At 48.1% G+C, this 24,631-nt stretch overlaps 1 protein-coding gene across 1 annotated transcript in view; it reads right to left on the reverse strand.

Annotated features, from left to right (window-relative positions):
• Positions 1 to 17,596: 17,596 nt before the first annotated feature.
• The window catches only part of LOC123862269 (protein FAM169B-like), a 62,787-nt gene continuing 55,752 nt past the window's right edge, over positions 17,597 to 24,631 (reverse strand). The window contains exons 6-7 of the mRNA XM_064569714.1: positions 21,464 to 21,646; positions 17,597 to 17,742 (exon numbers count right to left, since the gene is read on the reverse strand). Of these exons, the coding sequence (XP_064425784.1) occupies positions 17,597 to 17,742; positions 21,464 to 21,646 (329 nt within the window). The remainder of the gene's footprint in view (positions 17,743 to 21,463; positions 21,647 to 24,631) is intronic.

A 24,631-nucleotide genomic window follows, 5' to 3' on the forward strand; every position in this document is an offset into this window, starting at 1 on the left:
CTGCAGGATTCCACGTATATGTGGCATCTAAAATAATCAAACTCCTAGAAGCAAAGAATTGAATGCTGGTTACCAGGGACTGGGGGAGGGGCCAGTGACATGACATGAGTAAGTTCTAGAGATCTAACGTACAGCAGAGCACCTCCAGTCAACCATACTGTATTATACGCTTAAAACCAGTGAAGAGGGTAGATCTCATGTAGGTGTTTTTACACCAATATAAGGGACACAGGAAACTTTTGGAGGTGACAGATCAGTCCATTACCCAGATATCGTGGTGATGGTTGCACAAGTGTGTGCATATGGACAAACGCATCAAATTGTACGCACTAAATACATGCAGCTTCTTATGTGTGTGTTATACCTCAATAAAGCTGTTTTTAAAAGAGAACTGGGGCGCTTGGGTGGCTCAGTCAGTTAAGTATCTGTCTTCGATTCAGGTCATGATCCTGGGGTCCTGGGATAGAGCCCCGCATCGCTCTTCTTCCTCTTCCCTCTTCCTCTCCCCCTCCCGTTTGGGCTCTCTCTGTTTCTCTCTCTCTCTCTCTCTAACAAATAAATAAAATCTTTAAAACGAGAGGGAGGGGCGCCTGGGTGGCTCAGTTGGTTAGGCGACTGCCTTCGGCTCAGGTCATGATCCTGGAGTCCCGGGATCGAGTCCCACGAGCGGAGAGCCTGCTTCTCCCTCTGACCCTCCCCCCTCTCATGTACTCTCTCTCTCTCTCATTCTCGCTCTCTCACATAAATAAATAAATCTTTAAAAATAAAAAAATAAAAATAAATAAAACGAGAGGGAGAACCAAAGGGAACGATCTCCCCATTTCCCTACATCCCAATGCTGATGGGGAGGATGGGGGCCACACAAACAGGTGGAAGAAAACCAAGAAGGCACGGTTCCCTTGACCAGCAGCATGCTTGCTTCCCTTTCGAGACCGCATCACCAAAGCACTCAGCCCATGCGGGATCTGGGGAGGAGGCGAAGGTTCCCACTTTACCCAGCAGCAAAGGGAGGCAGGGTGCACTGCGGTGTGTTGGAAGCCCCACGTCTTTATTTTTGCATTGGCAAGCCCATAGGGTTAATGAAGAAATGGGGAATTTGAAACCTGTCTACACTCCTGGACTCACAATGAAAGCTAAACATTTTTTCCTTTCAAAAACACATCAACGAAACAGATTCACAGAAGCAAGTATGTGCAGTCTGCACTCCTGTTTCTTTAACTTATAAAGCTCGGTGTTCCCAACTACAACTAAAGACGCCCCCCTAGCCAGGCTGGGCCTCTTTGGTTTCTGCAGGAAAGCCGGTGGGTGTCCACTGCCCTGGGACACCCCGCTTGGGTCTGTGGTCCTGGGCTGAGCAGACTTTGGTTTGTGCAAGGCTGCCATCGTGTGGCCGCCGCGGGTATTCTCACAAAACTGCCCAGAGGGAGAGGCGCACGCTCTCTGCAAGTCTAGATTAGGATCACCCATCTACTGCCACCAGCCAGAATGGGGGCTGGAGACATAGATTAAGAGGAAAATCAAGTTCTAATGTTGCCATACAGGGCTGAGTCTTCTCCAGAGCACTTCCCGGGCCCTACTATGGACTTCAACTCTAGGCACACAGTGATTTCTGCAGTAAACGAGGAAGAACTTTCTCACCAGTCAGGACATTACGGAGGACCAAGATGTGAAGCAACCCCAAGCACCCACCTGGTCTCTGCTGGGTTATCCTGCAAGCCCCACCCCAGCCTTGGAACTGCACACAGTCCCGGGGGTTCCTTGAATCCTCCTTGTGCAGGAACTGGACCAGCACAAAACAAGCACTCAATCCACAGCACTTTGGTTTTTTTTAACATTTTTATTTATTTATTTGACAGAGAGAGGGAGAGAGAGAGAGTACAAGCAGAGGGAGTAGTAGAGGGAGAAGCAGGCTCCCCGCTGAGCAGGGAGACCAACTTGGGGCTCAATCCCAGGACCCTGAGATCATGACCCAAGCCGAAGGCAGACACCTAACCGACTGAGCCACCCAAGCGCCCCTCAATAGCACTTTGAAGTCTTCATCCTGGTCTCCTCAAGGCCTGAGCTCTCGGCTTGCTCCAAAGCCAGAACTGAACAAGGCTGAGGCTGACTGAGCCGGCAGCCACCCAGGATTTGAGAGCTAACGGCATCTGTCAGTCTGGGGCAAGGTTTCTCAATCTTGGCGTGACATCTCAGGCCGGGTAATTCTTGGAAGTTACGAGGGCTGCCTTGGTGTTTTAGGATGCTGAGCGGCACCCCTGGCTTCTATTCGCTCGATCCAGTTCACTCCTCACCTGACTGTGACAGCTGAAAATGTCTCCGGACATGGTCAAATGTTGCTGGGGGTTCTCATCAGCACCAGTCAAGATCCGCTGTCTGGGGGTATACTCATTTCCTACTGCCTCTACTAACAAATTACTACACATGCACTGGCCTAAAACAACATGGATTTATTACACAGTTCTGGAAGTCAGAAGTCCTAAAGGGTCTCCCTGAGCTAAAACCAAGGCATCCACAGGGCTGTGTTACTTCTCGAGGCTCCAGGGGAGAATCTGCTTCCTTGCTTTGTCCAGGTTCCAGAAGTTACCTGTACTCCTTGGCACATGGCCCTTTCCTCCAATTTCAAAATGTGCCAATGGTTGGTGGAGTCTTTCTCATAGCACATCCCCCTAAGGATGTCTTTTGTAGTCAACCTCCCTCTGCCTCCCTCATTTAAGGGCCCAGGTGATACATTGGGCCCATCCAGATAATGCAAGAGAATCTCCCCATTTTGAGATCCCTGGAAAGTCCTGTTTACCATGTAAGGGAATATATCACAGATTCTAGGGAGTCTAACGTGGACATCTTGGGGGGGTCATTATTCACCCTACCACAAGGGAGTACAAACGTGACTGGCCCCAGCTAGTGAATGAGTCCCACAGCCAGTGAATGGTGGGGACACACACTTGCTGGGAAGGACAACAGCGTCTGGGTCCTAAACCCCTGGTGTACCCCCAAACAAATCTCTTCTGTAAGTGGATTTGGGCCCTTGAGCTGCCCCTTCATTTCACTGATGAGGACCCTGGGTTTCCTGGAAGAGAAGTGGCCATTCCAGGTCCCACTGGAGTGAGGGGCCAGGCTGGAGCCAGGCCCCATGCTCTTTTCAGTCCTGGGACACAAATCCTGGTTACCACCCACTCCCAAAGGCAAACATTTCTAACTGTGGGATTTCAAGCTGTGCACCAGGCCTGTGAGAGAGAAACGGTGGCCCCCTGCTGCTGACAGCCCACATCCCACAGGAGGCTCAAAGACTGTGGGGCTGGGCCAAGGAGCCTGCTCCGCCTGAGGGATGTGATGTGGACCAGTGTGGGGACCCTAACTCTGCCAGGCATTCATAGTATGCACTCAGGGTTTGGCTCTGTGCCCCATATGACGACACAGGACATCACTGAAGGGTGTGGAAAAGAAATGACAAGGTAATTGGCTTTGGAGTCTGAAAAGCCAGACTCATTTGGGCAGGGATGGGAGGGGATGAAAGAAACGCTCAAATTTGGGGGCTCCAGAATGGAAAGGAGGTATGCCCCATCCCAGCCTGGAGTTCCCAGAGAAGGAAAGGCCCCAAAGAACAGCCTGAGCCCCAGGCTATGGGAGCTACATGGGGGTGCCAGGGCCCACTCCACATCAAAGCCACAATGTCCCCAGTGGAAAGCAAATGATTTCCCATGTGGCCAGGAGCAGCAAGACCTGTGTTGTGAGGAAACCTGCAGGCTTCAGCATCACCACCCAGCAGGGACCAGGCGAAGCATCAGCAGATGCTAGTAGGGCTGCAGGGCCAGAGTCCAGGTGTTGGAGGCCACCAGTGCAGCCCTTCATGGCCACCTGGTTGGGTCCCTGAGACCAGAGACTCTGACAAGACAACTGTACACATGAGCTGGTACCAGTGTGGGCAGGACAGATCCAGGCCAAGAGGCGATGCCCCCTCCTCGCCAAGGCCCCTGTCCCGGGCAGCCCCAGCAATGAATGCCCACTTAGGGCGGCCGGAAAAGGCCCGAGTTCCACCTACAGTGTTACACTTAAGTATGTTCCTTATAGGATTTCCTTGTGTAGCTTATGTGGATTTAATTTATACAAATCTTTTTTTAAAGATGTTATTTATTTGAGAGAGATAGAGAGTGCACAAGGAGGGGGAGCGGGAGAGGGAGAAGCAGACTCCCCACTGAGCAGGGAGCCCAATGCAGGGCTCCATCCCAGGATCCTGAGATCATGACCTGAGCCGAAGCGCACTCTTAACCAACTGAGCCACCGAGGTGTCCTAATTTATGCAAATTTTCTAAAGTTATTTTACAAATATAATACACATATTTGGCCATATATATATGTGTGTGTGTGTGTGTATATATGTATGTATATATATGAATATATATACACACACACACATATATATACACACACACACACATATATATACACACACACATTTGATGACACGCTTTTGCCTGCTCTGTTGGTAACCCGAGAATCCAGCAAACATTCCCCAAATCAAGCAAGTGTAGAACCAAGAAGGAATAATAACCAACCAAGCCCATTCACTGAGCCAGGAAGACCACAAAAATGCACCCAAGGCCACGCCCTCCAGTCCCATGAAATTCGAAGAGCCCGAGCACCCTAGCACCAAAGGAGCCATCTGCTCGGTATGCACCTCATACAGCCTCCGTGAGCTGTCCACCAGCGAGTAGGTGCCACGAGTCGGGGGCAATGAAGGCCATGAGAGTTCGCAAGCTCTGCAGCTCATCTGCACACTGCCAAGGGTCACTGTTGGAGAGGTGACCTTCTAGAAAGCCTGAAGAACACATTCAGGGAAGCCTTTCAGTTGCCAGGCCGTTGGTAGGAATTTTCCTACAGGACAGTCTTTCTGAGAAGGTCTCATTTGATGCTGCAAATGACAGAAAGCCCAGTTCCCTGGATGTTTGCTTGGGTGCTGGGCTTGCAGACCCTCCGTGAGTGTTGCTGTGGTTTCCAGCTCTTTTCTCTTGCTTGGCCATGGTGACATGTTGTGCCCTGTGTAAAATGGTGGAGGTAGAAGGGGGATGAGGAAGGTGGCCAAGGAATTTCATGGCTTCTCAACATGGAAACCCAGACACCTAACTTCAAAACTTCCAGATGCTGACCATCTCTCCCTAGAAAGAGAACTAAATCAAAATCAAAACTTTTAGAATGCTTCTTGCAGAAAATAGATATTTTAGAAATTCTCTCATAATCTGTTGGGTCCCTAAGGTTTCTGCAAGTAGTCAACCAGTTGGATTTCTTTCTTCCTCATGCTGAAGGGCATGTTCTCAAAGACTTCCTGGAACAAAATATCTGATGCTAAGATAGCCTAAAACCCTACTCCCCAAAAGAAAATGTTTGAGGCCCCAGTACATAACAGTGAATGTCCATCACCACTGCCCAACCCCGAATCCATGAGGCAAGCTTCTGCAAGACCACGGATTCCCAACATCCTCTGCCCACCTCGCATCTGGTTTTTCCCACTTAGCATAATGTGTTTAAGGTTTATCCATGGTATAGAATGTACCAGTACTTCATTCCTTTTTATAGCTAAATAATATTCCATTGTATGGATATACTACATTTTGTTTATCCATTTACCAACGGATGGGCTTTGTGTCTGATTTCAGTTTTGGCTATTATCAATAATGCTGCTTTAAACATCTGTGTACACGTTTTTTGGCCACAGTTCTTCGGTTCTCTTGGTTATGTACCCAGAAGGAAATTTCTGGATCATATGGTAAGCTTGGGGTGGAACAACACGCAAGGCAATACACCTCTCGCAGGACATGAGCCTGGGATCCAGAGATGGGTTTCTTCTAAGTAATGACTCCTTTGTGGATTTTTTTTTTTTAAGATTTTATTTATCTATTTGACAGAGAGAGACATAGCAAGAGCAGGAACACAAGCAGGGGGAGTGGGAGAGGAAGAAGCAGGCTTCCCGCAGAGCAGGGAGCCCGATGTGGGACTCAATCCCAGGATCCTGGGATCATGACCCAAGCCGAAGGCAGATGCTTAACGACTGAGCCACCCAGGCACCCTGGATTTTTCTATAATCATTGTATAATCAAAAAACTTTCTCCACAGTAACTCCCTTTAGATGGACTGTATTTATAAGACACAATCATTACTGCAACACCAAAGGCACAAGCAACCAAAGTAGATAAACTGCATCATCAAAATTCAAAATGCTGCACCTCAAATGACACCATCAAGAAAGCGAAGAGACAACCCACAGTATAGGAGAAATTCTCTGCAAACAACACATGTGATGAGAGACTTGGTTCTAAAATATATAAAGAACTGCTACAACTCAATAATAAAGACAACCCAATGAAGAAATGAGTAAAGGATCTGAGTAGACATTTCTCCAAAGAAGACATAAAAGGAGCCAGCAAGTACACGAAAAGGTGCTCCATGTCATCAGTCATCAGGGAAATGCACATGAAAACCACAATGGGATACCAGCTCTCAAGCACTAGGATGGAGGCTATCAGCAAAAAGATGACTAGCATCAAGCGCTGGCTGGGATGGGGAGAAAATGGAACCCTCACACATTGCTGGAAGGAACGTAAAATGGTGCAATCACTTCAAAAAATAATTGGGCAGCTCCTCAAAAAGTTAAAACATAGAGTTACCTTATGACCCAGAAACTCCACTGCTGGGTATATACCCAAGAGAACTGAATATGTCCACATCAAGACTTGTGCATGAATGTTCATAGCAGCATTATTGGTAATAGCCAAGAAATCAATCTAAAAGTCCATTAATTGGGGGCGCCTAGGTGGCTCAGTCAGTTAAGCATCCGACTCTTGATTTCAGCTCAGGTCATGATCTCAGGGTGGTGAGGTCAAGCCCCATGTCAGGCTCTGCACTTAGAGGGGAATCTGCTTGGGATTCTCTCTCTCCCTCTCCCTCTGCCTCTCCCCAAGCTCACTCACACAAACTCTCTCTAAAATAAATAAGTCTTTGTAAAAAATAAAAGTCCATTAATTGGTAAACAGATACGTAAGCAAAATGCAGTATATCCATACAATGGAATATTATTCAGCTATAAAAAGGAACAAAGAGGGAAGGAAAAATAAAATAAGATGAAATCAGAGAGGGAGACAAACCATAAGAGACTCTTAACTACAGGAAACAAACTGAGGGCTGCTGGAGGGGAGGTAGATGGGAGGGTGGGACAACTGGGTGATGGGCATTAAGGAGGGCACGTGATGGAATGAGCACTGGGAGTTACATGCAACTGATGAATCACTAACCTGCACCTCTGAAACTAGTAATACACTATATGTTATTTAATTGAATTTAAATTTTAAAAAAGGAACAAAGTACTGATACAAGCTACAATGTGAATGAACCTTAAAAACACCATGCCAGAGGCACCTGGGTGGCTCAGTCGGCTAAGCATCCAACTCTTGGTTTCGGCTCATGTCATGATCTCACAGTCCTGAGATCAGAGTCTGCTTGTCCCTCTCCCTCTGCTTCTCCTCCACTTTCTCTCTCTCTCATAAATTAAAAATCTTTTTTAAAAAATCCTTAAAAAAAAATTATGCCAAGGCAAAGAAGCCAGATGGAAATGACCACACATAGTATAATTCTACTTGTACATGTCTAGAACAGACAAATCTATAGAGAGAGAAAGATTTGTGGTTGCCTTGGGCTAAGGGTGGGTGGAAAGGGAGAGACTGCTAACAGGTACAGGGTTTCTTTTTGGGGTACTGATTGTGGTGTTGATTGCACAACTCTGTCAATATACTAAAAACCATGGAATTGTATACTTCAAATGAAATTAACTTTATGGTCTGTAAATTACTGATTTAACAAAAACAACAAAACACATATGCACACACACACATGCTTTATGGACATTCCCCATACAAGCTTCACAGAAGGGAACACTGCACAGGGCCCCAGACCCAACTCGTCTGTGTCACTGGCTGGAGAGGGGGTTGCTTGGAGCTCCAGTGTGTTTCCTTCTAACTCTGCAGGGTTTGTCTTTACATCTTTAAATGAACAACACCAACACATCAGTTCTTCTCCCTTGGGAGGATGCTTTTATTGAACAGTAACTTCATCAAACCCCTGAGACAATTTTGTCGGTTCATTTCCATGTAAACACAAAGCACCAGCCATTCACCTGAACAGTGCCAAGTTCACAGAACCCACCGAGTCACACATTAAAGGCCATGTCTGCCATTACACATGGAGCACCCGCTGGTTGCAGAGCCCACTTTTATGGTCTGTGCCTCATTCACGAGGGGCCCACATGCACTGGGGGACCTCACGAGGTCTCCGTACAGAGGTCTAAATTCTACTTCTTTCCACTGGACTCTTCCCTCTTTCTAATGGGTGAAAGACAACAACTCCAGGGGAACACTCTAGAAGAGACTGTTCCAGAGAGAAGAGTTTGAGTCCAGTAAACACATTTCACTTACCTATATATCCCCAGTGCCCAGCACAGAGCTCAGTCCTGAGCAAGCATGCTGAGTATTTGTTGTACATCAGGACGGATGGATGGAGAGATGGATGGATGGAGAGATAAACAAATGGGCAGATGTGAGCACATGGATGGACTGACAGATAGGTAGGCAGATAGATGGACAACTGGATCGATGGATGGATAGATGTCATTAGGACAGATGGACAGACAGGTGGGTAGATGGATAAATGAATGGAAGGACGAACAGATGATCAGATGGGTGGACGGACAGATGTGGACAGATGGACAGTTGAGTCCATCAAATAAATGGATGGGCAGATGAATGGACAAATGTGGACTGATGGATGGAAAGACAAGTGGGTAGATGGATGGATGGATGGACTGACAGCTGGGTGGATGGGTGGGTGGACAGACAGATGGATGAGTAAATAAGTAACAGAGTTCCCATCAGATGTGCCCTCTGACCACTCAGGGAAATAGCAGTATCTTGCCAGCATATGGTGCTGGTGGTCTCCTCCCTATCCCAAAGCTCCAGGATGGGCTTTACTACACCCCTAAAAGAGCTGAAACTGTTCTTCCATCCATCTCCAGGGTCTACCCACAGAGGAACAGAAGGAAGGTGTCACCCCTCACCCCTGAGGTGATCTGTTACCATTCATTCCCCACAGTTACTGAGGACCAGCTCTACACAGCTACTGAGGACACGAGGGGCAACTGAGCAGGCCCAGGGCTGACCCTGCTGGTGGCTCACGGGAGTCACAGCCGAGTGCCCAGTGCTTTGAGGCCATGTGGGAAGGGGAGGAACAGGTGGTGAGGAAGGGACATCAAAGCTGAGACTAGATGTGTGAGCAGGAGTCAGCCTGATGTGTGTGTGTGTGTGTACGCGCGCTCACAGGTGGGGGGGGAGAGAGACAGAGGAGGACAGAGAGAGAAAGAGAGACAGAAGGACAGAGGGGGGGAGGGAGGGAAAGGCACATGCCCAGGGCAGAGCGAGTGCATGAGTGCTGACCCCAAAGCAAGAGCACCGGTGTGTCTGAGGACAGGAAAGCCCAGGCAGCCGGGATACAGAAGGCAAGGCCGACTCTGCTCAAGGCAGAGTCATCAGGGCCCCAGGTGCTCCAAAGACAGTGATAAAGCCTCAGAGGGGTTGCCCAGTGGTAAGATCAGATGTGCATTCACCCACAAGCAGGGGCTGGGACGGGGCTGCCTGCCCCAAGACGACCCAGCCAGCCCCCGCCGGTTGGAAGGTTAAGAACCCAACTGACCATCAGCGAGGCCTGGCCAGCTGCAGAGAAAGGCCTACGGCAGTTTCCAGGGAGCAGGCTCTGGGGCCTCAGGAAGCAGCCTGCACCGCGCCTTACCCTGTGGAAGGCCTGCCTCGTCTGTCCTCACCGGGGTCTTACAGGCAGGGTCCTCAGCTCAGCTCCGAATCTGCAAGCACATGCCCCGAGCAGGGGGTGACAGTGGCTGAGGAGGGAAGGAGCATCACAATCGCCTTGACCAGTACAAGCCTTTCCCCTCACGGCGCCGTAGGCTGGAGGGCCAGCAGCACAAAGCCCCTCTGGTGGCTTCCCCTCTGAATGAAGTGATGGCTAAGATCCTGATGCCCGCCTGGAGCCCACTCGGCCAGACGCGGGCGAGGCGCCAACGAACTGTGTGCCTCAGGCAGTCCGGGCCACCGCCCTCGTCACGGAAGCTTCTCTGGAAAAGAACCGTGTCTCCCCTAGAAACCCCTCTGGTGCCTGTGGTCTCCCAGTGACATCTGGCTGGTGGGGGCAAACCTGAGACAGAGTTCTGCAGCACAGACCAGAAGAATGGGTGTGGCCCTTCTCGGAGTTTCCTTGCACTCAAGAAAGAGGCATATTCCAGTGGTTCCAGTACAGTCTTTACGAATTCATCCCAAGTAACAGAAACCGTATTAGGTTTAACAAACACGCTTCTGGGATCTGAGCTCGGGAAAACAGCGGCCTGCATAACTCTCTGTGCTTGAGGGATGAAGCACTTTCTTAGGCTTTCTATCACCTGAACCCACAAAACAAGCCTGAGGTGGGTGGGGTCTGTGCCGTCCCTTTCTCCTCAAAGGACAGCACAGCAAGGGCAGAAGCCAGCTCCCAGGCACATGAGCAGGGAGTGACAGAATCAGCTCTCACACCCCTGTCCCCTGGGGCCCAGGCAGGCCTCTCGACGAGATTCGGGTTTGCCTCTGAGAGTCAGGAGCTGGGCCCCAGGTGCTTCTGCTGGGACCCCCAGGCCAGCCCCGCATCCACCGCAGTCCTCTTGGCCTCCTTCCCCTCCGGCCTGGCCCCGCAGGCTCGTCCAAGCCACCCCGCTGCTGCTTCTTTCACTCCGCAGTCCTGACCACTCTTTGTCTCCTCCCATTCTCTACGGGTCCTCTCCTGAATCAGAAAAGATCAACAGGGGTGCCTGGGTGGCTCAGTCCTTAAGCATCTGCCTTCGGCTCAGGTCATGATCCCAGGGTCCTGGGATCGAGCCCCGCTCAGGTCATTATCCCAGGGTCCTGGGATCGAGCCCCGCATCGGGCTCCTTGCTCAGCGGGAAGCCTGCTTCTCCTTCTCCCACTCCCCCTGCTTCTGTTCCCTCTCTCACTGTGTCTCTCTCTGTCAAGAAAAGAAAGAAAAGAAAAGAAAAAAAAAGACAAAAAAGGAAGGGAAGGGAAGGGAAGGGAAGGGATGGGAAGGGAAGGGAGGAAGGAAGGAAGGAAGAAAGAAAAGATCAACAAAGCTTTCCAGTGCCTGCCGTAAGGGGCCTGCCGGTGTCCTGGCCAAGCCGGGCCCTTGCACACGCTGCGTGCTCAGATTCAGGCTGGATGAGCCAGGCTCCAACACCCCGGCCAGCCACGAGGACCCCGTGTTTTGTTCATAAGATGTTCTGAGGACCAATTTACTGGTGGGAACGTATTTCCTGACAGGAACTGAAGAGCCCAACCCATGGAGATCAGAGAAAGAGCAAAGCAAGGAAGCACTACTTTAAAAGGTGGCGCTCTTACGCCTGAGTATGTGGACCTCCCCAGACACCTGCCCCTGGGCGTGACGTCACACTGAACCTCCTGCTTCCTCTAACGGCCTTCAAGGCTTAAGAGCAAAGTCGGGGATCAGCAAAGAGGCGAAACACAATACTCTCAGTTCAGTGGCCTCAGAGGCCGTCAATGAGCCCCTTTTTCCACTGTAAACCAAGGAAAAGGAAAGCCCTCCCCTGCCAGCCTTTCTAAAACAATCCAGCACTTTCTGGGATATCTTATGCCTTCGATGTTGAGTCTTCTATCCCCATACCATCTCCTTTCCAAAATAAGCAGGACTGCTCACAAGTTGCAATTCTAAGTTCTAGAGTTTAAAATCATTAACAACTTTTTAGGACTTCAGAGCAAAGACCCTTCCGTAGCAGAAAATGAATATTATCAGAATTACCTTGCATGGGTGACGGTCTGTCTTGGCTTCAGGAAAACACTTAATGGAATCACATCGCTTCAAAGTCTTATAAAACACTGAACAACAGATAATGGGCTACGAAGAAATACTTAGCAGCCATCCTTGTCCCCAGTTCTCTTTTCCCATCACCCTGGGTTCTACAATAACCTAATGCCATATTCCATTTTCTAGCATCGGGGCTCGAGGGGCGGAGGAGGAAAGAAAGAAATTTGTCCGCACATTTGCTCTGCTTGAAAGATGCCGGTCCATGGCAGAATGTGAAATTCAGATTTTTCAGTATTTCCTTAACAGTGCAAGGTTATGGCTGATTCTCACATGCTCTGTCTAGTTCTGGCTTCATTAGAGCTTGTCAAGCTTAGAGAAAAGGACCAAGAGTAAATAGGTCCTCAGAAAGGTCTAATTACGAAGGCCTCTCCTCATACCGCAGGACGGAGACTCCAACCGAGTATGAATCAACGACCCACTGCCATGGAGAAGCCCAAAGCCAAGGTGATTAGGAAGATGCCTTGCAGGTTTAGAGCTCCCCTAAACAAGCACAACATAATTGCTAAGAAAACAAGACCCAATCCTAGAATGACATATTCACCACCGTACCTTCTTGCCTTCTTCAGACTATCTGGGTCCATCATCTGGAGACGTCCGCCCTTGACTGCTCACATCCTCCTTGGCATTTCCTGGGTGAGCTGCCCTCCCCAAGCAAGAGAGCAGGATAAACAAATGGGGGTGGCTCCGGGGGAATGGACAATCAAAAGACTAATACACTGGGGACCTCTTCAAAAGCACTGATCACCATGACCCAATTCCATCCTCCCGACTTACACTATGACGCCTGCTATGGTACTCTCCAGAGGACAGGGAAACCTGTCAGGTTTGGGGAGACAGGAGGTGATGGCTCTAGTCAAACATTTCTGAGCTGGGCTATGATCTTTTCTTCCAATTATTCAGACATTAAATGGAGTCAGTTTCCAGTGCTATTTATTCCTAGGCCCTTCTCTTTGCTCACTAGAATTTTTACTCATAAGAGAGCCCATAATCACACTTTCTAATTTAGCCCCCCACTCCCTTTTACCAAATCAGTCCCAACTTGGAAAGGGATGACTTTCTTATCCCACTGTGTGGGATTCCTACACCCCATAATCTCTATGTGGAGGTATGTGTGTGTTGAGAGGGCATTCAGATCCTTTAGGAAAAAAATACTCAGTTTCCCATTTGAGCTGAAAATGCAAATGAAACACATTTTTCAGGGCACCTGGGTGGCTCAGTCAGTTAAGAATCCAACTCTTGATCTCAGCTCAGGACTTGATCTCAGGGTCATGAGTTCAAGCCCCGCACTGGGCTCCACGCTGGGCGTGGGACCTACTTTATTTATTTTTTTTGAAAGATTTTATTTGACAGAGACACAACGAGAGAAGGAACACAAGCAAGGGCAGTTAGAGAGGGAGAAGCAGGTTTCCCGCTGAGCAGGGAGCCTGATGCAGGGCTCGATCCCAGGACCCTGGGATCACGACCTGAGCTGAAGGTAGACGCTTAACGACTGAGCTACCCAGGCGCCCCAAGGAACCTACTTTAAAAAGGGGGGGGGGGCACCTGGGTGGCTCAGTTGGTTGGGCGACTGCCTTCGGCTGAGGTCATGATCCTGGAGGCCCGGGATCAAGTCCCACGTCGGGCTCCCTGCTCGGCGGGGAGTCTGCTTCTCCCTCTGACCCTCCCCCCTCCCGTGCTCTCTGTCTCATTCTCTCTCTCAAATGAATAAATAAAAATCTTTAAAAAATAAAAAAATTTAAAAAAGAAACACTTTTCAAAAAAGAACATATTATTTAGTTGTTACCTATATAGATGAATTATAAAGTTTATTTACAAACTTTATGAATTAGCCAACTTTGGTTTGGCAAAACTGAATCATAAGTATTTAAAAATACCAGCATACTTTAGTGCTTTCTTGGAGTTTCTATATCATGAAGTAATGGTTGCCCACGTACTTCTCTTTGCAAAAATGTAAGCTCATAAATGAGTTCAGAGACTCAGTCAGCCTTATTCACCACTGTATCCTTATCACTTCTGCCAGCGGTCTGGCATTGGTAGATCCTCCATCACAGAAATTTATTGAATGAAAGAGAAAATACATGAACGAATGAATAAATGAATGAATGAATGAGAGAATGAAGTAAACAATCCATTATTTTCTACCCTGATGTGTGAAACTGTGTTTTTATGTGGTATGGACTAAAACATGCTAGAAACTACCAAATGTTTACTTGTATTTTATTCCTAACCAATAAAGGTCCAATAATCTTTAAAAATGAATGCTCTAGTTTGGAAGATTCAGGATAAGAATCTGAGAAAGCAACCACACAGGTAGGTCAAAGTAAGTTACCATCCACGAGTTACCATACAGGACACAATAGATGAAAATGGCCACTAGAGGGAACCACACAACCTTTCAAAGAGCAGCATTAGGAAAAACCCATCCAGTAGAGTGGTTCTGCTCTCAGCACTTCCCACCATAGCTCACCACCATAAAATTGCTATTACTACTGCACTATATAATGTCCAACTCACCAGAACAAGCTGAGACAAAGTTAGAGTTGCAGTTTACTAGGATTCAGACTTTTAGAAAAATGACCCCGCCTCCCCAGCTCAAATATTTCACATCTTTTCATGTACACTCTAGCATTAAAAATTAAATGTAAATAGAAGAAAATTATTTTCCCTATGGACGATGATTGAAACTATTAAAAATTCACCTGGAAAGAAGACAAGACTATAACCTAAAGAATGAAAAAATTAATTTTTAAAGCTGTGTGCAATTACTTCTTGTCTCCAGCCATATTTTTGTAAAGGAACTTTTCAACTGTTGGAGCATTCAATTTCACCTCCTCCAGTAAAGAAACAAGGCATGTGCAAGCTGAGAAGTCACACCAGATAATATTATGATCCTATTGGTCAAGTTTCAAAGGCTTCATATGTAACTGAGTGTAGGAAGAAAAAAATTTCCCACAAACTCCTTCTCTCAAAAGTTCTGAAAACCCTGTAAATATTTTCAGGGCCATTAAAAGCCACAGATGTTATCAATAGGCAAGATCCATGCAAACTTTAAAAGACCTAGTCCATAAAGGCCGCAGCTTCAAAAACAGATTTTGAAACATTTGAAAGGAACACAAGCTAATTTCCCTTTGGAACAATGTAAAATGTCCATGCCTTACTTAGAACGTAAAAAGCAATTGGCTCTAAAAAAAAGAAAATTAAAAAAAAAAAAAAAAAGCAATTGGCTCCACTGGGCTTCTTGCTTACAGTTCTATTTCTACAGCACATAAAATTGTAGGAAACCTCCAAAATAAGTCAGAAATAAAGGAACAAAAGATAGAACTTGAAAAACAGAACAATTCAAGAAAGCAACTCTAAGAATAACTAATTAAAAACTAAAATTAAATTAAATGGCTGTGTGAGATTTCCAAGGCAAGAGAAGATTCCAGAACCTGCCCTGTTTGGTGACCTGTGGGAAAACCTAATGGGCTAACACTTGCAGATTTCCAAGAAGGCAGACAGACTAGAAACTGAGAAACTGCAGAGCATCTGGGCTAATCTGTGATTGCATTTGCAGCCCCCACTCACCAACCCGGAAAAAACCTGAAATGTCAGTGCTGACAAAATTGTTACAAGATGAAGCTGGCTGGCTGAAAACCCTCCTGAGTGAATTAAAATCCTGACTGCTGGCCCCGGGGGGAGACAGAAGTTGTGGGTGAAAACTGGGAACTAGCCATGATTTACACAGGGAGTGAAAAGATCATAATTTAGATTTTTTTTTTAATTACATAGTTTTAGTAATCTAATTATATCATAATTATAATGATGACCCTTCTTCCTTCAAAGGACTCCAAGCATGCTTCTGGAACATTCTCTGTGAAAGTTCCCTCATTTGCTGCTTTAAAGAGAGAGTTGGCAAATCTCACAGAGTGAGTTAAAGTGACAGGTCTGGCATCTGACTTCCAGCTCAGTTTCCTGTGACCAGACCACACCAACTCTCAGCTCTTGAAATAACCCCCAGCGGAATTCTCTTCGGAGGAAAGCAATCTCCCCAATTATGAGAAAACGCCCTCCCCTTCTTTACCCCCCTCTGGCCTGTGCAATTTCCACATTATTTCCACATTCAGATTCACAAACTTTTTTTTTTTTCATTCCCAGCCAAGGAACTGCAACATCCAAGACACAAAGGCCTCGTCCACGTGGGAGCTGCAGGCTCATTTGTAAAGCTCCTGGATAAACCTAAACCCGCACGGCTGTTCACCTTAGTGCATGGGTACTATCTCCATTTCTAACTGTGGATGCCACAGGGCAAGTCATTTAACCACCTCATTAGGATCGTAGTCACAGCCCTGCCATGGCCTCCTTCTCAGGTGCCTGGTCACCCCATTAATATCTGTAAAGATCCACTAAGTCTTCTAGCTGAAAGGCACCATAAAAGCAAAACCTATCACTGTTATCATCAATAAACTCCAAGACGCTCTTCCCTGTCACGACCTAAGGTAAATCAGTTACCCACTGCCCCCTAATGAGCTACCTGCAGCCTGGGATGTTGCATTTGATGCTGACCAGAGCTTCCTTTCCCAGCAGGGAAGAAAAGCTAGGGCTTTCACTTTGGCCAGTGAACTTAAAACTCTTAAAACCTCCTGCGCCTCCCACCCATACACCGCACCTGCAGCCTCACGGGCTCTGCACGGATCCGGCCCTGCCTCCAGGGACCCTCACCTTGAGCACTGAGCTAAGAACCAGCAGCAGTGTGCAATCCATGCTCAACGTGGAAGAGGTGGAAGACACACTGTTAAAAAGTAACTTGGAGGGGCGCCTGGGTGGCTCAGTCGTTAAGCGTCTGCCTTTGGCTCGGGTCATGATCTCAGGGTCCTGGCATCGAGCCCCGCATCGGGCTCCCTGCTTGGCAGGAGGCCTGCTTCTCCCTCTCCACTCCCCCTGCTTGTGTTCCCTCTCTCGCTGTATCTCTCTCTGTCAAATAAATAAAAAATCTTAAAAAAAAAAAAAAAGTAACTTGGAGAATCAGACACCAGTATGTCTGGTCTTCCCAGCCGCTGCCTCCCTTTGGGACCCTCCACCTGTTCTCATTGCTCGAAAACCCCCTCCATCAACACCCCGCCAGCAAACTCACCAAGGAGCTCTAACACCCCAAACTGAGGACAGTGTCTGTCTGTAACCGGGGCTGCCCAAATAAACAACATCTCCACCCAGCAGCATACTATGCTGCCAGTAAAAAGGACAGGAAGGACAAGGTACTCCTTTGCAGAATGCTATCTATGCAACGCTACCATTTACGGATGCGTGTCATCTCCCACAAGGGTGGCGGGAGGGGGCATGGAAGGCTGGCTCTTCAGAGTAAACCCTTGTGTGGCTTTCCAATTGTTAACCAGGTGCACACATTCATCTAGGTTTCAGAGATCCTTCTAATTATAAACGAGGAGCCCCTCCGTCCCTGAGAGCTTCTGATTTAGCTAAACTGGGGGAGATCTAGCGCAAGGTTTAGAAGGTGTGGTTCGTTCAGGAAAGGACGGTGGGCCAAGGACAAGAAGCCCCCACTCTGGTCTCCCTCCCCCCTCGGTTCTTGCAACATTAAACAGAACACCTGTACCGGCCTGACTCCATCAGCACGCATTAACCCGGGCTTCAAAGGGCACGGCGCTCACTGCGACTCACAGTCTGGAGGTCTTGACTGCTGCAGTTGAACCTTCAGCCAGATGCTGCCTCGCTGGCCCCAGGCTCCTGGGGGCTCCACCTCCCACAGGCGACCCCGCTCCTCCGGATGGGCCAACAGGAACTTCCTGCAGACTGAGCACGCGCACTGTGAGCCAGGAAGGCCCGCCCCCTTCTGCCTCTCAAGGCACTTCCGGTTCCTGGTGAGGCCCCGCCCACCCCGCCCCGGCTCACCGCTCTGATCCTGTTCCGCACGAACCACCGTTTCACCTTCTCACCTGCCACGTGGTGCTCACACTTTCACCTACCCCCATCTTAGCTTGGGGCCGCCATAACAGAACGCCACACACTGGGGGGCTTCAACAGCAGACTCGCTGTCTCACAGGGAAGGGAGTCCCACCTCCGGATGTAGGCAGAGGCTCGCTGAGGGCCGCCTTGTCGCTGTACCTTCACGGGGTCTTCCCTCTATACCTGTGTCCCGGCCCCTCTTACAAATAAGAACCTCTTCTTACCAGTCTAGTGGATCAGAGCCCCACTCATATGACCTCACTTAATCACCTCTTTAATGGCCCCACCTCCACACACAGTCACGTGGGGGACTGAAGCTTCAACATAAGACTCGAGGGGACCCAATTAAGGCCATAACATCACCCCACACTGTCCTCTCCTCAGGCACTGTCCTTCCTCCCCCTGAGCCTCCCCAGCTCTCCTCTCCCACAGAACCTTCCAGCACATCCTCTGCAGATGCCTTGATTCCAGAGTCATCTCAAGGCTTATAGACTTCTATGTCCACGTTCACAGGGTGAGCATTTTTCACACGGCAGTGCCCCAAATCCAGCCAAATGGGAAGCTGCTCCTGGTCCTGCAGGTGCCCATGGGGACACCATCAGGCCCTCTCCTAATATTTCCCGGCCCAGGGCAACAGCACAGATGGAAACCTCCAGAGCATGACACTAAGTATTCAGAAAGTGTAAGCCAAGCTAGCAGAGTGCTAGATAGAATGTTCTGCTCTCCTATCTTGACAAATATAACTTCATAACAACAGGGAAAGCCAGTTTCAAATTTAGAATTTCTTGGACTCCTTGGAGTTTTGCACCAGAATGTGGCAATACCAAGAGAGCCGGCCCCCAGCAGGCTGCCCACCTGCTTCTCCTCCTACCCCAGCCCCACACACATACACCACAAGGGGCCTGTGCATACAAATGTGGACACCATGCCCACACTCCATCCACGTCCCACCAGTGGCTGTCCCTGGGGTCTAAAGACATGCAAACTGGTGGCATGGTCCACCCTTAGATGCACAGATCCAGGGATGGAGTCTACTCCAGCCCTCAGCACTACTGGCAGGAATCCTGGAGTCCTAGTACCTTGAGCTGTCTTAGGAGTGGCCTGGACCCAGGAGGAATATCCTTTTGGGCCCACAGACTCCTGACGCCATGGAGAGAGTCACAGCTGCAAGGGGGCTCTAAAGAATGGGGCTGTGGACAGGAGTCCCTGTTGTCCATTCAAAGGTACTCAATAAAAGCCAGTCAGTGAAGGGTGCAGTCAGTGCACCTGGATCCAGGCTTGAGCCTCCAGAAGCTTCTTTCTCCACACTCTACCTATTCACCTACATGCCCAGATACAGCCAGGGGTGATATAAAAGCCTGAGGCCCCAGCATCCTTGGCTAGGAAGCTGAAACCCCTAAGACAAGTAGCATGCTTCAGAATCAGCACCTTCATATCTTCTTTCTCTGCAGGGCAGAGAAAGAGGAGGGAGAATAGGGATCCACAGAACACTGCAAGGGTCTCAGCAGAGCTGGCCCTGGAGCAGCCCCCCACCCTTGGAGGCTGCTATTTCCCTAGGAAACCTGAGGTGGCTGCCCTGGGAGGCCAATGCACTCAAACAAAGGTCTCAGAGCCGAAGCAAAAATAAGGGGGGGGGGGGGGCACCTGGGTGGCTCCGTCAGGTAAGCATCTGCCTTCAGCTCGGGTCATGATCCCAGGGTCCTGGGATGGAGCCCCACATCTGGCTCCCTGCTCAGCAGGGAGTCTGCTTTTCCCTCTCCCTCTGCCACTCCCCCTGTTTGTGTGCTCTCTCTCTCTCTCAAATAAGTAAATAAAATCTTAAAAAAAAAAATGAGAGGAACAGGACAGGCATGTGGACAGAGAACCAGCTGCCTAGGTTCTGGAACTTTCCAACACCTCAAAGTGAGCAACACAATGCAGTAAGCCTGGAATGCTCTTTGCAGAAATTCAAGGATCTTCAGAGTTTAATTATAGACCAAGACTTTGGAAATACAAAGAAATGACTAAACCTACTTGAAAATATGTTTCACCTGCTTTTCTTAGGACTTCAGAGCAACAGAAATTTCCTTACCTTTCCTACCTTCTCTCTCTTATCTGTTCTCCCCATATGATAATGGCACTGGAAACTCAATACTAAGGGTCCAAAAACATCTGTATCACAAGAAGTGAAACAGAACCCAATGTGGGGTGGGTGGGCTTCGTGGGCGGGGGGGGGGCACAAAGGGACCCTGGGGAAATACCCACCAGAATCTGCCCTCCTTACTGACTTGGAATGTGATGTTTAGTATCAGAGCTTTTTTCATTTCCTCTGACAAATATATATAAAGATTTCTCTTCCAGAATATGGAAAGGGACTGTGACAGTTCACTTTAAGTGCCAACCTGACTGAGCCAACGGTACCCAGATATTTGGTCTAACATTATTCTGGGTATGTCTGTGAAGGTGTTTTGGATGAGATCAGCATTTGAATCAGTAGACTGTGTAAAGCAGATTGCCTTCCTGCATGTGGGTGGGCCTCATCCAATCAGTTGAAGGCCTGATTATGGAACAAAAAAGCTGACCCTCCCACAAGTAAGAGGGAACTCCTCCTGCCTGTTGAGCTGGGACATCGATCTTTTACTGCCTTTGGATTTGAACCAAAAACTTTTTGTTGGCTTTTCTTGGGTCTGGCGCCTGTGGGCATTTGGACTGTTAGGACACCATCGGCTCTCCTGAGTCTCCAGCTTGCTAACAACTGCAGATCCTGAGAGTCTCAGTCTCCACATCATGAAAGTCAGTTCCTCATATTAAATCTCTTCTCTCTATATATCTACATCCTATTGGTTCTGTTCTCTGGAGAACTCTGACCAATACAGGGACTCAGTGGGTCAAGAATGGAAGAGGGGACTGTCTTCTGCAGTAGGAGCTACAGAGGTGCTTGGGGGCTCAGTGCTGTCAGAGCTTGCCTTTGCACTCCAGCTGCCCTCCCAGCTGAAGCTCCTAAGGATCGCTTGCAGCTTCTAGTGGAAAGGATGACGTCATGGGCTCTAAGCTTCAAGTAAAGGAGCAAAGGCCCTCTGAGCGCCCAGCAGCAATTGGCAGCACAGACGCACTTCTCTGGATTCTACTTCTCTCTGAGGTTGTGTGACTTCTTTTTTTTTTTTTTTAAGATTTTATTTATTTAATTGTCACAGAAAGAGAGACAGCTAGAGAGGGAACACAAGCAGGGGGAGAGGGAGAAGCAAGCTTCCGGCTGAGCAGAGAGCACAATGCGGGGCTCGATCCCAGGACCCTGGGATCATGACCCGAGCCGAAGGCAGAGGCTTAACGATTGAGCCACCCAGGCGCCCCTGTGACTTCTTTTTTATTAGCTCTAAACCAATTATTTCTCAGGCTGGGAAGGGCTCGCCGCCTGTGATACAGCATAAAGCCTCATCTGTGCGGAAGCAATGGGAGATTTCTCAGGAGGAAAAGAAGACCCACATGCCGAGAGTGCCAAGGAACCTCCCTCCTCACAGTCACCTAGAACGCACATGTGTTATCCATCACCATTACCCCAACTCTTCCTCCTGATACAAGGTGGGTTTACCTTGGTACATGGCAGGAGAAATTGGCCAACTGACGCCCAGAGCCTCGTCCTCTCGGAATGTCTCACAGAAGTCCTGCAGCATGGCCATGCCCAGGCCTTGGCGACGGTACGTCCTCCTGACAAACACGGTGTCGAAGACAGGCAGCAGGTAGCACACACCTGTGCCATCACCACACAGGCTGCCTGCAGGGAAAGGAAGTGACATGCACTGGCCCCAGACTTGCACCAAGCTGCCAGAATCCTGCAGAATGCCCACACAGCCGGGTCATTGGTACCACCTGGAAGAAGGGCTCACATCACTGACGAAACAACCTGACAAGACAGCAGATCCTCCCAAACCACCAGTTCTCCCCAGCTGGCGGGTCAGCCCACATGTGATTGATCACTGGGAGGACAGCCACCAGACTACTGCACGGAAATGAAAAGCAAACCCAGGTGAATGGACCATTCATGCACCCAAGACCCTGAGATGCTGCCCTCACCACGCACAGTTCACAGAGACACTTGAAGCCAATGAGAAGCATCTGGGCGACATCGAAGTTCTCCATGAACCCAGGCTGTACGGGCTGGGAGATCCACCCAATACATCTCTAGGGCATGGACTTGTTTTGGTAACTCTAACAAGGGGTCATCATGTCCTATTAAGGCAAAGTACATTTACCCCGAATAGACTAAGTCCTGTTTCCCCTACGATATCAATGACCTTGCTATAGCAGAGCAGGAGAGGTGACAGTTGGCACCCTTCCCACTTTTCTTTTTTTCTTTTTTTTTTTAAGATTTTATTTATTTATTTGACAGAGACACAGTGAGAGAGGGAACACAAGCAGGAGGAGTGGGAGAGGGAGAAGCAGGCTTCCCGCGGAGCAGAGAGCCTGATGCGGGGCTCGATCCCAGGACCCTGGGACCATGACCTGAGCCGAAGGCAGACGCTTAACCACTGAGCCACCCAGGCGCCCCCTTTCCCACTTTTCTACCCTGAACTGAACTTCACTGCAACCAGCACCAATACCAGCACAGTTGCTGTTTCTGCAATGGGAGCTTAGTGTTGCAGCCAGTTGCCTCTGTCATCACCCTAACCAGAAAATCGGTGCTACATGGAGCCTACTACATCATCTTTCTCTCTTCCAAGCTGCACAGGGGCCTGTGTCCTAGATGCACTAGAGTCCAGGAGAAGGAGTATGTAGCATATTCAGCTCCTATTAGAAAAAGAGGTATTCATCCCCACCAAGATTCAGAAGGTGGGTAATCTCCCAAACAAAAAACTGACTCCAATTCTAATCGGCCAGACTGAGTTGCAGAGACACATGCTACCATAATAACTGCAAAAATGGCCACAGTTATTACCCCTCCTGTATCCACATCCCTTTACATGTGGTTCTGAAGCACCTGCCATCAAGAGACTGGGTCTGGCCACATAGGGTCCAGTGCCCATCTGTTCTCTCTCATATCCCTGCCACTCACCCCAAGAACAAATCTGGACTAGCCTGTCACCATGAAAGAAACATGGCCTGGGTACCCTTGTGGTCCCAGCAAACATCGAGCCACCCCCAAAAAGCAGAGCCACCTACTGTCAATCAAAAGGATGGTGAGCTGAATGGTTGGTTTTGTGGGAAAATGAATGAAATAAATAATCTGTGGCCAGTGATCAATACCACCAAATTCACTTGAGATGGTAATTGTAGAGTATTTGAATTTCACCTTCATTGTTCTTGAAATGATAGTACAAACTTGGATTGGAATTCTATAACTTCCAACTTCTACAGACAATGAGAACAACATTCCCCAAATGATAAAGTCTTCCAAAGCTGAAAAGGTTTAATGTTAAATAAAAATACAATTCCATTCATGATAGCCTTAAAAAAGAGTCGGTATTTAGGAATATATTTAAACAAAAGAAGCTCAAATCTTGAATACTGAAAAACTAGCAAACATTGTCAAGGGAAATTAAAGAAAATCTAAATAAATGGAGACATTCCATGTTCATGGATTGGATGACTCAATACTGTTAAGATGGCAATTCTTCCCAAACTGGTCTGTAAGTTCAATGCCTATCAAAATCTTAGCAGGCATTTTCTTTTTTTAAGAGAGAGTGAGAGGGAGGGCAGGGGGTGGGGAGGGAGGGAAAGGGACAGAGGGAGAGGGAGAGAGGGAATCTTAAGCAGGCTCCACACCCAGCATAGAGCCCAACACGGGGCTCGATCTCATGACCCTGAGATCATGACCTGAGTTGAAATCAAGAGTCAGACACAATCAACTGAGCCACCCAGGCGCCCCACCAGCAGGCATTTTTGTGGACACTGACAAGCTGATACTAATATTGACATGAAATGCAAAGTCTCTACAATAAGCAACCCAGTTCTGAAAAAGAAGAGTAAAGTTGGAAGTTTTACACTACCCAATTTCAAGGTTTCTTATAAAATCAAGGCAGGCAAGCCAGTGGGATACTGGTGCAAGGATAGGCACATACATCAGTGGAACAGAAATGAGTCCAGAAATAAACTCTTACACTTTGAACTTCAACAAAGGTGCCCTTTTCAAATAAGGAAAAGACAGTCTTTTCAACAAATGGTGGTGAGATGACTGGATATTGATAAATAAAAAAAAATTTTTTTTTTTTTAAGGGAAGAAGCTGGAACAGAACAGAAAGCCCAGAATTAGATCCACACAAATATAGTCAACTGATCTTTGACAAACAAGCAAAGTAAAGTCAATGGAGAAAGGACAGTCCCAGTAAGTGATACTGGACAACTGGATATCCATATGAAAAAAAATAATAATAATCTAGACACAGACCTCAAGCCCTTCAAAAAACTTGCCTTAAAATGAATCACAGACATACATATAAAACGCAAAACTACAAAACTCCTAGAAAATAACACAAGAGAGAGGCACCTGGGTGGCTCAGTCATTGGGCGTGTCTGCCTTCGGCTCAGGTCATGGTCCCAGGGTCCTGGGATCAAGCCCCGCATCAGGCTCCCTGCTCCAGGGGAAGCCTGCTTCTCCCTCTCCCACTCTCCCTGCTTGTGTTCACTCTCTCTCTCTGTGTCTCTCTCTGTCAAATAAATAAATAAAATCTTAAAAAAAAAAAAAGAAAGAAAAGAACACAAGAGAATATCTAGATGACCTTGGGTTTAGCGATAAATTTTTTACATACAATAACAAAGGCAT

This window comes from Mirounga angustirostris, unplaced genomic scaffold (genome assembly GCF_029215605.1).
Source record: "Mirounga angustirostris isolate CCGP_5_RB_7025 unplaced genomic scaffold, mMirAng1.0.hap1 SCAF_9, whole genome shotgun sequence".
NCBI classification, from domain to species: Eukaryota; Metazoa; Chordata; class Mammalia; order Carnivora; family Phocidae; genus Mirounga; species Mirounga angustirostris.